The sequence below is a fragment of the Nicotiana tabacum genome, chromosome 12, assembly GCF_000715075.1.
Source record: "Nicotiana tabacum cultivar K326 chromosome 12, ASM71507v2, whole genome shotgun sequence".
Classification (NCBI taxonomy): Eukaryota; Viridiplantae; Streptophyta; class Magnoliopsida; order Solanales; family Solanaceae; genus Nicotiana; species Nicotiana tabacum.
In genome coordinates, this window is record NC_134091.1 from 114,382,931 (window position 1) to 114,399,466 (window position 16,536).

The 16,536-nt window shown below is 38.4% G+C and overlaps 1 protein-coding gene and 1 long non-coding RNA gene across 2 annotated transcripts; both read right to left on the minus strand.

The window, feature by feature from the left end:
• Positions 1–2,839: 2,839 nt before the first annotated feature.
• Positions 2,840–6,764, minus strand: LOC107765121 (uncharacterized). Its single transcript, XR_001643370.2, has 3 exons — positions 6,629–6,764; positions 3,601–3,771; positions 2,840–3,534 (listed from the first exon to the last, which is right to left on the minus strand). It is a non-coding gene; the product is annotated as an uncharacterized LOC107765121 (long non-coding RNA).
• A 3,649-nt stretch (positions 6,765–10,413) lies between these two features.
• Positions 10,414–16,110, minus strand: LOC107765119 (glucan endo-1,3-beta-glucosidase 3). The gene is made up of 4 exons (XM_016583728.2): positions 15,702–16,110; positions 11,722–12,975; positions 11,077–11,104; positions 10,414–10,896 (listed from the first exon to the last, which is right to left on the minus strand). The coding sequence occupies exons 1-4, from the start codon at positions 15,787–15,789 to the stop codon at positions 10,728–10,730; spliced, it is 1,539 nt and encodes a 512-aa protein (XP_016439214.1). The 5' UTR covers positions 15,790–16,110; the 3' UTR covers positions 10,414–10,727.
• Between the last annotated feature and the right edge of the window lie 426 nt (positions 16,111–16,536).

The window sequence follows — 16,536 nt, forward strand, 5'->3', positions numbered from 1 at the left end:
CGATGCACTTGCAAACTTGGGGTCATCGATCGAGGAAGATAAGATCAGCTCGGGGACTGTCGTTCAACTCTCGAGATCTGTGATCGAGGAAGGTCATGTCGAGATAAACTCTACAAGCTTAACCTAGGATTGGAGGAATAAATATATTGAATACCTGAAAAATGGAAAGCTCCCATCAGACCCTAAAAGAGTCGAGAACCTTACAAACCAAAGTTGCTCGATTCACATTGGCTGAAGATGGAACATTATACAGAAAAACATTCGATGGACCATTGGCAGTGTGCTTAGGACCAGGAGGCACCGATCATGTTTTACGAGAGGTCCATGAAGGCACTTGTGCGAACCACTCCGGCGCCGAATCACTGATTCACAAAATCATTAGAGCAGGATACTACTGGGATAGCATGGAAAAAGATACTAAGGAGTTTGTTCGAAAATGTGCTAAATCTCAAAGGTTTGCACCGATGATCCATCAGCCCGGAGAACAACTTCATTCAGTCCTATCCTCATGGCCATTCATGAAATGGGGGATGGATATCGTCGGCCCTCTTCTATCGGCCCCAGGTAAAGCTAAGTTCATTTTATTTATGACTGACTATTTCTCTAAATGGGTTGAAGCACAGGCGTTCGAGAAAGTGAGAGAAAAAAAGGTTATACACTTCATCTGGATCACATCGTATATCGATTTGGGATACCCGCAGAAATAGTATGCAACAATGGTAAATAATTTATCGGCAGTAAAGTGACAAAATTTCTCGAAGATCATAAAATAAAAAGGATATTGTCAACACCGTATCACCCTAGTGGGAACGGACAGGCCGAATCGACGAACTAGACTATCATCCAAAACCTGAAGAAAAGGTTGAACGAAGCTAAAAGGAAGTGGAGAGAAATTCTACCGGAAGTCCTTTGGGCATATCGAACAACATCGAAGTCCAGTACATGGGCAACTCCATTTTCCTTAGTATATGGCTCTGAAGCTTTGATTCTAGTCAAAGTCGGAGAACCCAGCGCCAAGTTTCGACATGCAACAGAGGAATCGAACTATGAGGCTATGAATACTAGCCTCGAATTATTAGATGAAAAAAGAGAAGCTGCACTCGTTCGAATGGCTGCACAAAAGCAACGAATCGAAAGGTACTACAATAGAAGAACCAACCTTCGCCACTTCAGGGTCGGGGATTTAGTCCTAAGGAAGGTCACCATCAATACTCGAGATCCTAATGAAGGTAAGCTCGGTCCAAATTGGGAAGGACCCTATCAAGTCCTCGATATAGTTGGAAAAGGGTCTTATAAACTCGGAACAATAGACGGCGAACCACTGTCAAGCAACTGGAAATTATCACTTCTCAAACGATATTATTATTAAGGTATGACTTTCTCACTTCTTTCGTTTATATATATTCAATGCTAACTCATTGCAGGAGTTCGAGCAAAGACATCGAGACTTCGGGTTTTAAAGTACGACGTTGCACTCTTTTTTCCTTAGATCGATTTTTATCCCAAATGGGTTTTTCCGGAGAGGTTTTAACGAGGCAACAATTATGTGCTACTTAAGGACAATTCAACAGTATCCAAGGCTTCTTTGCAATCAACCTTGAATACTGGAGGGCATCACCCTCAGATGTTGTATTCTTGAGAATAGTACTTCATATCAAAGGGCCTCGATAGGGAAGCTTTGTAATGGGCCAAACAGTCAAGTGAACCATGTCCATATAAACTAGTCGAGCCCCAAAGGCAAAATATGTGCGCAAGTATAAACTATTCAAAGAAGCATTCTCTCTTCATTTAAACATTTTGTGTCTCGAAAAAAATTCTCTACTATACAAACCTCATGCTTATGATATTGTGAGAAACGGTTCAAGAGCCAAAGTGCAAATATACACTCGGAGACTACCATCGATGATAGGCATATTCGAGTTATCTAAACTCAAATTAATAAGATCTCAAAGGGGCACCCCTCGATCTATAGGCCAAGGCCACCATTCTCGAGGACTGACATTTAAAACTAGTTCGAAATGCTATTGGGAAATAAGCCCAAGAGGCATACCCGAAGGCTATGGACAAAATACATACCCGAAGGCTACGGCTAAACTAAAGGCTACGGCCTAAATAACGCGGCTCGGAGACGTCTGAATTCCGCAATAACGATAGGCCTTCAAATTCTCTGAAAAATCGGTTAAAAAAGGCTACCCTCGGCAAATAATCAAAAGGGTTCCGATAAAATCAGCCCTCGGAAAATCTTAAGATGTATCAAATTATCTTTAACACAAACGTGTTAAGGCACAAAAAGCAAAAGGGTTTCAACTAACATCGGACCCTCAAAAAACCCAATGGGTAAAAAAAATACATGCTAAGGCATAAAGAAATTTTTACTAAGTCTTTTAAGCCGAAAGGGGGAAATAATATCCGTCTTTTAGAGGCCATATGGGCCCAACCTAAAAGGGCCCAAGGGCCAATACATTTAGAGTTCGAGACTTTGTTCTCACTCAACTCGGACCTAAGGGTTTCACTATTCCGAGTTCAAATAAAGTTGACTTTAATTTAGCTCAAGGATCCGCCATAAAACCTTAAGGGGTATGTTACTATAAGTTCGAAAATTACCCATTATTTAATAAAAAACCTAAGAGTTTGCTCTATTATAAATTTGAAACATACTCGAACTTAGTTATAAAAACAGTGCAGTCATGGCATCGATCAAGCCATCCGAAATTTCGAACATATTATTGAGCCCTGGGACTCGCCCTTGCGCGTCTAAAAACCTAAGGGTTTATTCTAAAGATCGAATTAGTGTTCACTCGATTACAGAGGCTGCAACAATAAAATTTTCACAAGGCAAAAGCATAAAATACGTTTGAACATAAAATTGAGAAGACATTCATAAGAAGTTTTTCTATTATATATCGATAAAAAATATTATGTACAAAAGACCGATCAAGGTCTTACAAAGAGAGAAATTAAGCCCTAACTACGGTCGGTTTCGACCTCTTCTCCGGGAGCAACTTACTCTTTAGGCCCCTCATTGGATCCGCCTCAACTGCCTTCTTCATCATCGTCTTCGTCATCGAAGGAGGCAAGCTGCCTGGATTCAACTTCAAACACCTTGGCTCGGGCTATCTCCTCGGAGAGGTCAAAACCTCGAGTATGGATTTCTTCGAGGGTTTCCCTCCAGGATTGACACTTTGCCGAGTCAAGGATCCATTACTCTCGGTTAGAAGCCTCCCTTAGCTGCATTTGAGTAGCCTCAGTATCGGCCCGGTACATGGCAATGGACTTGTCTGCCATGACCTTTGTCTTCTCGATCTCCGCCTTGGCCTCAGCAAGCCCGGTTTTAAGCTCTTCTATCCTCTTGGCTTGGGCTGAAATTTTCTCTTTGATGCACCGAAGTTGAACCTCGGCCGATGACAGTTTGGCCAAGGTAGTTTCTTTTTTCGCAGCCAGGCGGTCCATATTCTCCTTTCGCCGATCACAATCGGCCTTTACCTAATCGACTTCTCCCCGAAGCAGCTCGATCCTTTCAACTTTTTGCTGCAGCTGAGATAATGAAGTATTAGCCTCCACAGTTGGGTCAAGTTCGTACTTTATCAAAAGGATGCTCACCTGCTTATCTAGCTCAGCCTTTTCCTCGCGAGCCTTGGCCAAATCCGCTTGAAGGTCCTTTATAGTTTCATCTTTTTGGCAGCAAAGAAGCTTCAGAGCATTCCTCTCCTTCGAGACCTTTTGGAGCTCGGTTTCACACTGGCTAAGGTCAGCTCGAAACTTGGCGAAGACCTATACAAAAAAGGAAAACACAAGTCAGATTAAGAGAAAAAGAAAAAAAAAAGTAAAGAAAAGAAGTGCAGTAAACTGATTCTTACACGAGATAAGAGACGTTGGGCCTCTTCTAAAAGAATAGAAGCGCTACTGATATCAGAGGCATCATCGACTCCAGTAAAGCAATCCTGAAAGGGATCCCCTACACTAGAGACTCCGCCTATATCATGGGTCTTCAACTCTCGAGCTCCACTTATGCCTCCTCAGAAAAAGTCGGAAGAGAAGGCAAGTGACTTGTTGTCATGGTCCCGAGCAAGTAGCTCGGGACGCTCTGATCGATCTTCGGGGTCTCAGAACTGGCCCCGTCCGGTGTAGTTGCAAATGGCCGAGAAACGATCTCGACCTCTGGTAATTTGGGATCCTCACTCGATTTCTTTTTGGAAGCCTCCTCGACATGAGGCTTGATTTTAGCAGCCGCCATCGGCTCAGAAGGTTTGGTAAACTCGACGGCTTTCCTAGGTCAGACCGTCAGTGCCGAGGCATTTTCCTCTTCTTTGTCTCTTAGTTTTTGAACCGAGTCCATCGTGAGAGCGATTACTTTCCTCCTCACCCTTCGAGGTTTGGGCTTGGGGTCCTCGGACTGCAAGGCAGTTTTCCTCTTCTTGTCTTCCCCCGGCTTCGGAACCGGGGACTTGGTTTCTTCCCCGCCACTTGAAGGCCTCAAAATGGCATCCTTGGTCAGGCCTGCATGAAAGAAAATTAGTGACGAATGAAGTATAAAAAGTGTTTCAGAACATGAAAAAGGAGATCCTTACCGTGGTTCTTGGCCTCTCATCTGCCCTTTGCCAAATCACGCCACACGCGTTCGGCATAAGTGGAAGTTGAGGCTAACTTCCGAACCTAATCTTCGAGGTCAGGTACCGCTTGAGGAATCCAAGGAATAGCTGCATGTCGAAAGGGGATATCAAGCGAAGTCGAAGAAGGTACGAAGAACAAAGTTTAAAAGATCACTTACGGTCGAAGTTTCACTCCTCAGGGAACGACATCTTCTCTTCCGGGATAATATCACGGGTCTTCACCTATATAAACGGCTCATCCAACCCCGATCCTTGTCCTCGTCGATGCTCGAGATCAAGGCCTTCGTTGCCCGGCGTTGGAGCCCGATTAGTCCTCGGTAGATTCGAGGCCGGTACAACCGCATGAGGTGATTTAGAGTAAACTCTAGCACCTCGGCCTTGCTAGAGAAGAAGCGCAGCATGATTACTATGCGCCATAGAGAGGGGTGAATTTGGCCGAGGGTGACCTGATATCTTTTACAGAGATCAATAACCACTGGGTCGAGGGGACCCAATGTGAAGGGGTAAGTGTAAACACTTAGGAACCCCTCCACATAAGCGGCAATGCTCTCTTTGGGAGCAGGAATTTGCACCACGACCTCAGGACCCCAGTTGCAGTCCCTCTTCGCGGCCTCGAGGTGGCTCTTCGATATCGAGCACATGTACATCGACACATGCTCACATCGGCCCGGAATCGATGAAAGGTTTTCGACCTTGAAGTCGGATTTTAGAGTACATGGGCTAGGAACATATTCGTGGGGAAGCGGCTCCACCGGCGCCTTGCCGCCGGATGGCCGGGAAGAGGAGAAAGTTCTTTCTCCTTCTGCGGTACGGTCTTTGAGGTTTTTGCCATTTGTATAAGTAAAGAAGAGCGAAGGAAGATGAAAAACTGGTGCTTTCAGTGCTAACGAAGGTGGCTCTATGGACGGCGAAAAGGAGGAGACGAAAAGAGTGAGAATACTTAGAGGTTTGATTAGAGCAAAAGTAAAGTTTGATTCAATGAAGGAGAGAATATTTATAGGTTCACGGCGACGGTTCGGTGGCATTAGTGGTCGACCGCTAACTGACAGGCATTAATGATTTGGGGAACTGAACTGACGGGACGTTTCGATCACATCTGTCACTTACGTCATAAGGACGACGTCATGATCGAGGTTTAGAAAAATCAAGGCTCAAACCGTTTCTTATCATTTTATTCCAAGAAACGCGGGGACTATCTGTATACTGTCGAAATAGGGCATGTCAGATTTCATAGGCACGAGTAGCTGCCTCGAGAGTAAGCTCGTAATAGACCAGGCTCGAGCTCAATGGCAGAGTATGGAGCATGAAGATCGAAGTGTTCGCTGAAGATCGAGACCCAGTCTGACCGACTTCGAGCAAGGCATAATAACGGAATGACGAAATATTAGCAACCGACCGAAGATCTCGGCGGAAATCCCGGAACAGATCGAATCAAGCGGTTATTGATGCCAATCATGGGATTTTTTCCGTTATTAGAATTGTACCTTATTTAGGATTCCTCTACTATATAAAGAGGGACCCCATTTATTTGTAGGGAGGATTGATTCACTGAAAAACATATACAAAAACGTTGATCTCTATTTCACTTGCTATCCATTACTGTTCATTATTGTTTATTTTCTGTTCTTTATTGTTCTTCTTACCCAACCTCGAGACCATCCCGAATCGAGGTCGAAAGCACCGCTAGAACACTGGTTTGATCTATTTTACTATTCAGATTATCTATTCAATTCCTTGTTTATCAATTGGTATTGGATTAAATCACGTATCCTTAAAACACTAAATAAGTTTAATTGTTACTCGAATTTTAGGATAAACAGAAATACTTCCGGCCATCGCTTGGTGTGGCGGTTTGGAGGAGACGGCTGCAAGAAATATGAAGAAAAGTATAAACAGATCATTGTTCTTTTCTTACTTTTGATATTTTTGGATACTCCAATTGTTAGTGAATTGAATCGAAATGATACTAATTGGTAATTGGAAAAAGAAATCATTCAAGGAGAGGAAGAGAGACTAACCCAATAGTAAGACGATTTTGGGAATAGCCAGTGAAGTAGAAATATCGAGGAGTGGACTGTGGAGATCTGCCTTCTGTGCTTTTGTGAATCGAGTGCTGGTTATTTCCTAAGAAGTGAAAAGGTTTTAGCGTTTAGGCTTTCTAAGTTCTAATAGATATATTTTATATACATAGGGGTAGAAATCAGGCCGGCTCTAACCTTATTTCAAGTAAGGCGTTTGTGTTAGGCCCCAAAATTTTGGGCCCCCATTTTTTTTTAAAATAATAGGTTTATAGGGAGTAGGGACTTAAAAAAATACTTCAGTATTTAGTATTTTTCATACAAAAGTAGAATTTTTTGTAACAGTTGATTCAAAGAAAAAAAGTTTTTCAAGATTATAATTGATAAAATCTTACCTGAGATTAACAATATTTCAAGATAGATTAAATGAGTTGGCTATATTATTAATTGAAAAGGAATTATTAGAGGAAATCGATTATAAAAAAATTATTAACAACTTTGCATCGCGAAAATATAGAAAAATAGACTTCAAATAAATATATATATCATAATTTTCTTTTAAAAATTTATGTCTCACATTAAATTTTGGCTTTAGACCACACATGTATTTGAGCCGCCCCTCGTAGAAATATAAATATAGTCATTCTAACAATTTATCCGATAAGAAAATTGAGTAATTCCCTCGCACCGTTAAACCGTTAACTATAAGATTTCAATCCATTTCACTAACCATTAATCCGATAACCGGATACCGATAAGTCGATAAGCCAATTTTACGATTGAGCGTACGGTCACGATTAGATTTTGAACGACCCTAGTTCGATACATTACTCTAAGGGAATCGGTTAATCAATTCTAAGCTGAGGTCTAGTAAAAAACCAACCTTATGGTTAAAAATGCAAGAACTCGACTTTCTTCATTTCAACTTTAAGATGATTTTAGCCGCTATTACTCTTATTTCTTCCGTAAGTGAACAATTAATGACGAAATGCCTTCTTAGGATCGCTCAACTTGTGAAAAAGTTACACTATGATTATAATTTGAAAATTATAATTTAGAGATAAAATAATAATGAGATGGTTTAGACCAGTGTTTTAAAAGCCGTTATTGGGGCGAGCCCTGGGACTAAGCGCATCAAAAATGCCCCGAGGCGATGGTGTGGGACGAAAGTCTCAAGAGTCGTACGCCCGTGCGTTTGAGGGGCGTTTTTGTATTGAGGCGTAAGCCCCATAGACTTTTTCAAATTAAAACAAAATTTATTGAATAAGTCCATTATATAATACCCAAATTCTCAAAAGTTTTAAAAAAGAACTGAAATGTATTAAATTTAAAAGTCAATACCTTTTTTTTTATTAATTGAAGCTCTAATTTATAGTCTTTTTATTGGTTGAAGCCCTAATTTATAGTCTTTCCCAATTCTTTATCTTGTCAGCTAGTCTGCCAATATCACCCAAAAGCAACGAATATTCAAAAATAGATTATTTTTAACATGAAATAGATTCTTTTACTTAGTAAAATAAAACACCAACTAGGATATAAAGGCAAAGAACTAGATAATTATAATAGCAAAGAATTAGACTAAAAGTGCAAATGATTAACATATACTATAAAATTATAGAAACTTTGTATAAAAATACGCGCGCACGCGCACACACACACACACACACACACACACACACACACAGCGCGCGCGCGCGCACACACATATATATATCGCATATTTATAGTTTTGTTCAATTTTTATGCAATTTTACATGTTTATAAATATTTACTGTTATTACATTATTTTATAAAATATTAAAAATTAAATATCTATGGAGCTTACGCCCCGTGCCTCGGGGCTTACGCCTCGTTGAGGCATATGTAAAACGTCTCGCCTTACGCTCGCGCTTTTTAAAATACTGATAATAACCACTCAAAAATACTAGCTTTCCAATTTTTGTTTTTGGATAAAAACCAAATATACGGGATATGATATGAACAACCATTAAGTTTAGGGAATTTCTTATTAAACCTGGCCTGGTCCTAATTAGTCCCTGTCCAACAAGCAATGAAATAAGAAATTTTGACTGCCCTCTATAGTATCTTGAGGGAGGTTAAGGTAGCAGTAGCAGTAGCAGCAGCAGCAGCAGCAGCAGCAGCAGAATTCTGTAGCATTTAACCTCTAGATTCTGAAGAGAGGTACATGCACTAAATATGAATAGTTAAGTGAAGCAGCTTGGGCAGATCAGAGATGCATTGTTAGATTCTGTAAAATGGCAAACATCCTGACCAGCAGTTTATACTTCTGCTTTCTTCAGTACATTATGATAATTCTTACGATAAGTTTATTTTTTGCAAGGTTATTCACTAATCCTACATGTGACCAAGTTTTTACATGCATGCGTATATAGAATGTATCTCCCTTCTTCAAAATCATCAGTGATCAGTGTGATGACTAGTGGTGGAAAGTAATAGATTACCACTCTCCTATATACTCAGCTGAAAAGCCATTCAATACCGTGACGGATCTAGGATTTGAAGTTGGCAGGTGCCATAATTTCCTTTAATATATACTTTGTAATGACTAATATGAAATTTGTTAGGAACGTTTATTCGATTTTTTTGAGTTGATTCAGGTCAACCTAATAGGTATTTTTTATTTGAATATTTGAAAATTATATCTCAAATATAAAAAAAACAAACGTGATTAGAATTTTAAAATAGAATCACACCTTATTATAACAACACAAGTAAAATCAACATTTTCACTGAAAAATTACATCTTTCTGTATTTAAAAATTAATTTACGCAAGATAACATCTTCAAAAAGAGAATTACATCAATCAGAATAAGAAAATTTAAAAAAATATTGTCCATAAATAAATTATACCCCATAAGCATAAATTAGATAAACTACAATTTTTCATAAATCAAAATCATAAATTACATATTTTTTAAGCAATGCTTACAAAATTATAGTAAAGTGATTTAAATAATATCTAACAACTATCGCATAACACAAATTTTTATGATATAATAAAAAAGATGAAAAAAATTTGATCTCAATCCAAAATTTTCATTAAGACACAAGTTTTTCGGATTTGAAAGAAGAAAACTCATATTAGAGGATTGCTTATTTTATATAATTTTAAAGTTTAGGAGTTTCTTTTTTGAGTGTTCTTGCTAAAGATCACATACAAAATAATAGAATAGAGAAGAAAAACATAAAAATATAATAAAACAACAAATAGAAACTTCGATGGCAGCCGAAAAAGGGAAATGTCTAGGACAAAAAGAAATATAAGAACAAAGCAAAGAGAAAGTCAGACGAGGTTCAAGAAAAATTCAACTTAGAATTTTACGCACGAGAAAAGCTTTCAAAAATGTCAACCAGTCATGGGACCTTTGTCTAGTTTACGGTTGCGGATGGCAAGATCAGATAATTAACCTAATTTAAGAAAATCTCAACATAGGAATATAAATTTTTTATCATTTTACCGGGTGCCATGCCACCCCTTCTTAAAGGGGTGGATCCGCCCCTGATCACACAAGGTAGGGGTAAATTTCACATACACCCCATCCTCCTCAAACATCACGAGATTACACTAGATATGTTGTTGCTGTTGAAAGTGTGAATATAGCACAGGTTATATGAGGAGATATTCCATCGTTCCAGAGGGCTATGAGGAAACCCTGGGCCGATGAAAAAGCATTTAACCACGCCTTATTTCTTTCTTTCTGGATAAGTAACAGCATTTGAACACACCTTAATTAAAGGCAAGAAAAACTTGCCTGTACGTGAATGCAGACGAAGAATATCTTGCCTGTACTCAAAAGCATTATGAATCCCATTCAAGACAAAGGAACTCAGCTTCAGAAAGAAAAGAATGATTCTACCCTAAGATAATTACAGCAACCACACACTTTCTCTGCCTCGATTGCACCTATAAACCATTCCAGAGAACTCACCTCAAAGCCAGTTACTGGCTCCGTCTAAGACCATGCGACCCTTAACCCTCCTTGGAGGAACAAAATTGGGAGCTAGGTTGTAGAGTAAAAGTGTGTCTCCGGTTTCATAAATGCAGTAAATATGCTGCTGCGTAAAGCACCATCCACATTATGTTACAAGCAAGCTGCAGTGTAGACTGCAGAGTACCAAACCAACAATTAGAGAGCTCAAGAAAGTACGAACATCATGGGAATACTGTGAATGACAGCCAGATGCCGTTGAGTCTGATGATGGAGCATGCGAAGAGCTATTTGTGAAGGTACCATTTCTCCCTCCACTATATGAAAATTGAAAAGAGACGAAGCATAAGTAATCAAGAGGGTAATACTAGAGCAAGAAAAACAAGCTTTGAGACTAGGAACAAGGCAACAGTAATTGCAGATAATTAACTAACCAAATAGACAAAGATGATTTAGAATGACTGATTAATAGCTGATAAAAAAAACTAAAGCCATACCTTCCTGGATATATACAAGACCCATTACCTGCAACAGGAAAACAAATATTAGGCCTCAGTAATCATGTAAAATCACAACAGTGTCCCCAAAGCAATAGCCAGAAAATGTTTATGCAAGCTTATTCTTGAAAGAAAGAGCGACAAGTATTTCATAATGCAAATTAATAGCTTAAATAACCATGGTGATCTTATTTCGAGGAAAAGAATATTGCTTTTACTAAAGTTTTTCTAACACAGGGAAAGGTTTTGCTATTGAGTTCTTCAATTCTCTGCTATGCCTGTGTGCATTACAAGCTGAAGAGACTACATCTCTGCATTTCGGAAGCGCCAAACAAATCAAAAAATTTACAAAGACTAGTCACTAGGCAAACAACCAGTTCATAAGCTTGTGATTTCATTCATTCTTTTCGCTAATTTTCCTGATTGACATATAAATTTTCCAAAATCTTTGTAGCAAACTGAATAATTAATCTGAAAATTGAATCTCAAACTTCCAGAATTTCATGACACTTTTTATAGTTTCTGGTAGCATTCCGATTGGACAAGACCATTTTTGGTGTTGGATCTTAGATTCAATTCAAAGTTTCAGGTCAGAAAATTCATGTAAGATGAGTATTCACGTAAAACATAGTTTTGACTACTTACTAGGATCAGTCGTACTGACTGTAGCAACCCCATTGAAGTCACATGTTCCATCAGCCATGCCCATCTTGCGATAATATGCATCAAAAGCATATGATGCATGAGCAATCACAGTATTTGGTTCATAACAAGGATTTCCTTGCAACAATGGAGTACAGTCTACTTTTCCAGGTCCACAAGCCCAATCCAACGCAGCTTGCACCATCTTCTTTTCCGCATTTTCCTTTGCAACACAATAGGTTTGGTTTGTAGTGTCATTTGCTAACACCGTTCCAGATCCTGTCAAGTGCATGGTATAAACTGGCATTCCACTGGAATCGAAGAGTCCCCAGTTCTTCTCCGAAATAGAACCAGGTCTAAGATCTTCATTGTAAAGCTCATAAATATACGTACGAATTGCAATGCCGGGATGTTTGGGGGTCCCAGTGTTGTTAAGAACATGCCTAATCAAGTTACTATTATAAGTGTTAGCATTGTCAAGAGAGGCATCTGGCTCTGAGGAGTCACCTTTGGAAGGCCAACCTGACTCGGTCACTATAATGGGAATGTTAGTGAAGTTCAAGTAGGACATAGAAAAATATGCTGCATCAACAACGGCATCAAATACATTAGTGTAGTGGAGGAGTGTGTTCGCATCAACAGCTTCCTTGTTAGGGGGAAGGGGACGAAAGAGAGCATAGTCCAACGGGATCACACCATTGGATTTCATATAATCATAATATGGATATACATTGAGCATAAGATAGGATCCGGTGGACTGCAAAAATTTGAGCAATGGAACCATGACAGGGTCCAATGAGCGATTGAAGAAAGCTTGTGAGGGCGGAAATGAGTCGAGGACAATGGAAGAAGAGTGTGGAGTGGAGACTTTAATTTTGGAGTCAAGATTAGCAGCAACGAGGGCGGAATAAATAAATCTCATGGCAGAGACCAATACAGGAGCAGCATTAGGAAGAGTGGTAAGGACTTCAGAGCCGATGGCTATGGCTGTGATGTTGGTGGCTGGAAAATGAGTGAGAATATTCCGAGAAACCCAATTGGCAGCAGTGGAGTTGGACTGACCAATTCCTAAGAGCTGATCATTTGGTACAGAAACAGTGACGCGGATTCCAGTATTAGCAAGTGCAAGTAGCATAGCTTGGTCGGCATCAAATAACCTGACATGCCGAATCTGCTGTGCTTTGAGGAGGGCCACCACCTTAGATGGACTGGGCATGTCTGAGACGTCAGTCCCAATGTTTACACCAACGAAAGCCTCTGAAAAGAAGAAAGATGGATGAGAATTTAGTTAAGCGGAAGAAATGTCATCCCAATCAACCGGCATACACGGACAATAAACTTGAAGACCTTCAATCAACACTTCTTGTGCAGGAAAGCAGTAATCTGATTGAAGGGAAATTAGAATAAAGGAAAAGAAGAGAAAAAGGATAATCTTAGCTGTGTATCGATCCTGGAGAATGTGTTGGACTTTTTACTTCTGATTGATAACAGGCACCCTAAGAAAATATACTTTTCTACCTCAACTGACTCAGTAATTTACTTCTAGTACTCAATCTTCATAATCAAATTGATTTGATTTAACCTAAGAGAATCACACATCAAGTAAAGCTATTCATCTTTTCTTAAGGCATGTATACTTTCCAACATTAGATTTACACACAGATGCTCCCTATTTTGTCACTAACTTTGACGCGAGTTGCTAGAAGCCTATGACAGGAATGTTATTACTGAAGAGACACTATCTAAAGGCTCCAGCTCTTCCATTACTAGTACTTAAAAATCCCAAAGCCATTGCAGAAACAGACATGCTTTCAAATTTTCCAGTGCTCTAAGATGTGAATAAGAAAACAGAAATTTCTAGCAACCCATAGATACTCTACTAAGCCTCCTTCACAAACTCTGTACGGTCGTCACTATGAATCTTTTGTGCTCATTCAGCTCTTTTCAGCGCGGATGTAGCACATGTCTAGGTGGCAATGTCTAGATAAATAGATGGAAGTATATTGAGCTGCATTAACTATTTATATATCTCGAGCTAGAGGTCTTAACTAGGTTTAAGCATCAACAGTTAAAATTCAGTTAAATGTGGTTTTTTCAATAAATGTGATGGTCTACACACTCCTAATAAAGCATCATAAAGACGAAAAAATTAATGAGAAATCACGACAACTTAGAGCAAAGAAACCTTTCTATAAGCCACGATATCCACCTTCCCATTTCTGAGATTTTTTTGTCGAATATTAATTGATACATTAGGTTCATTCAAAAGACAGAAACAGAAAAAAGGCAACTCCTGGTAATGCTCAATGAACATTCAGAAAAACATTATGCTGACTATTTAACAACTGACCAAGAGAAGACAAGAGAAAGTGCATGTGCATTGAACAATTTCCAGCAATGCTGGGGCGTATGAATTTAATAAGCCAAGAAACCATGCCATGTTCTAATATGTTAAGTTTGAAGAAGATACCAGGTTTGGAAAGTCAAGATTACTAAGGAAAAAATTCTCTTTCTTTAGAAAAAAACACAGAAAATGACAGGGTAGCAAAAGTATTCTCATTTTAACACATTTGGCCTCTTTCATAACACCAGCATTCAGCCCCAGCTACAGAAGTTGCCCTGACTCAAAAAAGATATACTTAATACTTTGCAAGGCAGAATGGAGAATAAACTACTTTACTAGCTAATGTGAAGAAAGATGCTAAAATGAAGACAACTGTTTGAAATAAAGAAAACAGTGTCAAGAAAATTGCTCACTTTGAGACTACATATAGAATATTCAGAGAAGGTAAGTTGCTCAGACTCGGGTGCAAGTGTCCGACACGGGTGCGGATCTAAAAGACGGACCCTTCGAGATGTAAATTCTAAGATTCGGGGATAGGAATCCTAATACAGATACGGGTTTTGGAATCCGGCTAAAAATAATTTAAAAGTGTAAAAATATCCCTAAATTATGAGAATTTTTTGGAATATTTACCTATAACTTGTGAAGTGCAAATTTCTTTTTTATTCTCAAGTTGTAGGCATGATTTCTAGATTTTCGTCCATTCTCGGATTCTCCTACAAGTTAACTTTTTTATAGTTATCTTTCATTTACTAGTAAATAACTAAATATTACTATTTCTACAATTTAGATTAGATCTCTAATTAGTATTATAAAAATCAGACTTAGTGTGCCAAGCTTTTATTACAAAGGGACAGCATTATTAAATACTCACTGCCTTTCAAATTACATGAGGTACTTTTCTTTTTAGTTTGTTCCAAAATAAATGACACATTTCTAAATTTGTAAATAATTCTTAAACTCTTCATTCTACACATTTTACCCTCAATGAGAAGTTTTGATACTCACACAAATGTCATGGTCCCAAAACGTTTAACACTTAAGTTTTCAAGACCACGAGTTTCAAAAGTAGTTCTTTTTTTCTTAAACTTGTGCCTCATCTAAATTGAATTGAAAGGGAGGGAGTATATAATATCCAAATAAAGTCAAAGGTCTTGAACTTTCCCAATTTGTTGAAAGCTCCGTCTTCCACAATCTCAGTTGACGCTCTCTACTGCTCTTTCTGCTCGATTAAGAGGAGAAGCAGAAAGTAAAAGATTGATTTCCTAAGGTATGCTATTTTCTTCAAATTTATCTAGTTTTGGTTCTTATATCGGAAATCAATTGTATCTCGTCTCTTGTCCTTCGCGGTCAAAGTACCCAAAATCCTAAATCATCTGACCAGATCCAGTACGGATCCTATAACCACGCCCACACCAATGTAGTGTCGACACTGGTGCGGCACCTAAACTGCCGGAGCAACTTAGCAAAGAAGTTCAAAGAAAGATGGTAGAGAAGTATCAAAGCACAAACAGATAAATAGAAAAAACAAAGTCCTCGTATTCAAGAACATAACGTAATTAGAAATAAAGACCACAGAGTAAATAATATAGTTAACACAAGCTAATGGAAGCAAGAAAATAATAGTAAAAGAAATTACCTTCATTAAGAGAAAGAGCAGAAGCTACTAAAAGAGAAAGAAGAACAAGCGGAAAATAATGAAGCAATAAACCCATTTCCCTCCTCATTTTCCTCTTCTAACACTTCAGTCTTGCAAAACCATAGCAACCCCTCAAATGAAACTTGCCAAAAACTTTCTTTTTGGGTGGTGGTGGGGGGGGAGGGGTGGAGCTTTTGGTGCTTCTGATTATATAGACAAAGCAAACTCGACAGAGTAAACCGTGTTTAAATGTGACTATTTCAAATTATATGACACGTATACCAATAACAATAACAACAATCTAGTAAAATTTTATGAGTAGAGCAGGGGTAAGATGTTACGTAGCATATCTCATCAGTTATTTTTAATAAATTTTCCGTTCAAAAAGTAGAAAAGAGACAACAGATGTATAGTACTAACAAAAGCCAGAAAGGGTAAAAGCTTTATTAAGTTTTAATATTTTTGTCGCTACAGAAGTATCTCAATAAGAATAAAATAAATAAAATAAAAAATTTAAATTAAATTATTTTTAAATATATTAATATATTTTTCTTTTTTACAGATGAATAAGAAAAGTATAATATAAATTGGAATGAAAAGAGTATTATTTCCTATGGGTCTTGTAAAACATCAAAGTGGTTGTCAGAGATCGAACGACTGAGATTAAAACATGGGATGCTCTTTTCAATTGAAGGGCCCTTTTGGGACACAAAAGAATAACTTTTGTTTCGTGTATTTACACCAATAAACAAATTCTTAAGAATTAGGAATATATTATTAAAAATTCAGTAGTGTTTTTGGAAGAAAGACTAATAGCATATTTGGTGAAGCCGGA

Bases quoted from the DNA above. Each gene is read 5' to 3' on its own strand.
- LOC107765119 (XM_016583728.2), bottom strand. From the start codon at position 15,789: ATGAGGAGGGAAATGGGTTTATTGCTTCATTATTTTCCGCTTGTTCTT. The intron at 11,105-11,721 runs GTAAGTAGTCAA...TTCCTGTTGCAG, and splicing joins AGTCAGTACGACTGATCCTA to GTAATGGGTCTTGTATATAT. The intron at 10,897-11,076 runs GTATGGCTTTAG...ATTTTCATATAG, and splicing joins TCTTGTATATATCCAGGAAG to TGGAGGGAGAAATGGTACCT.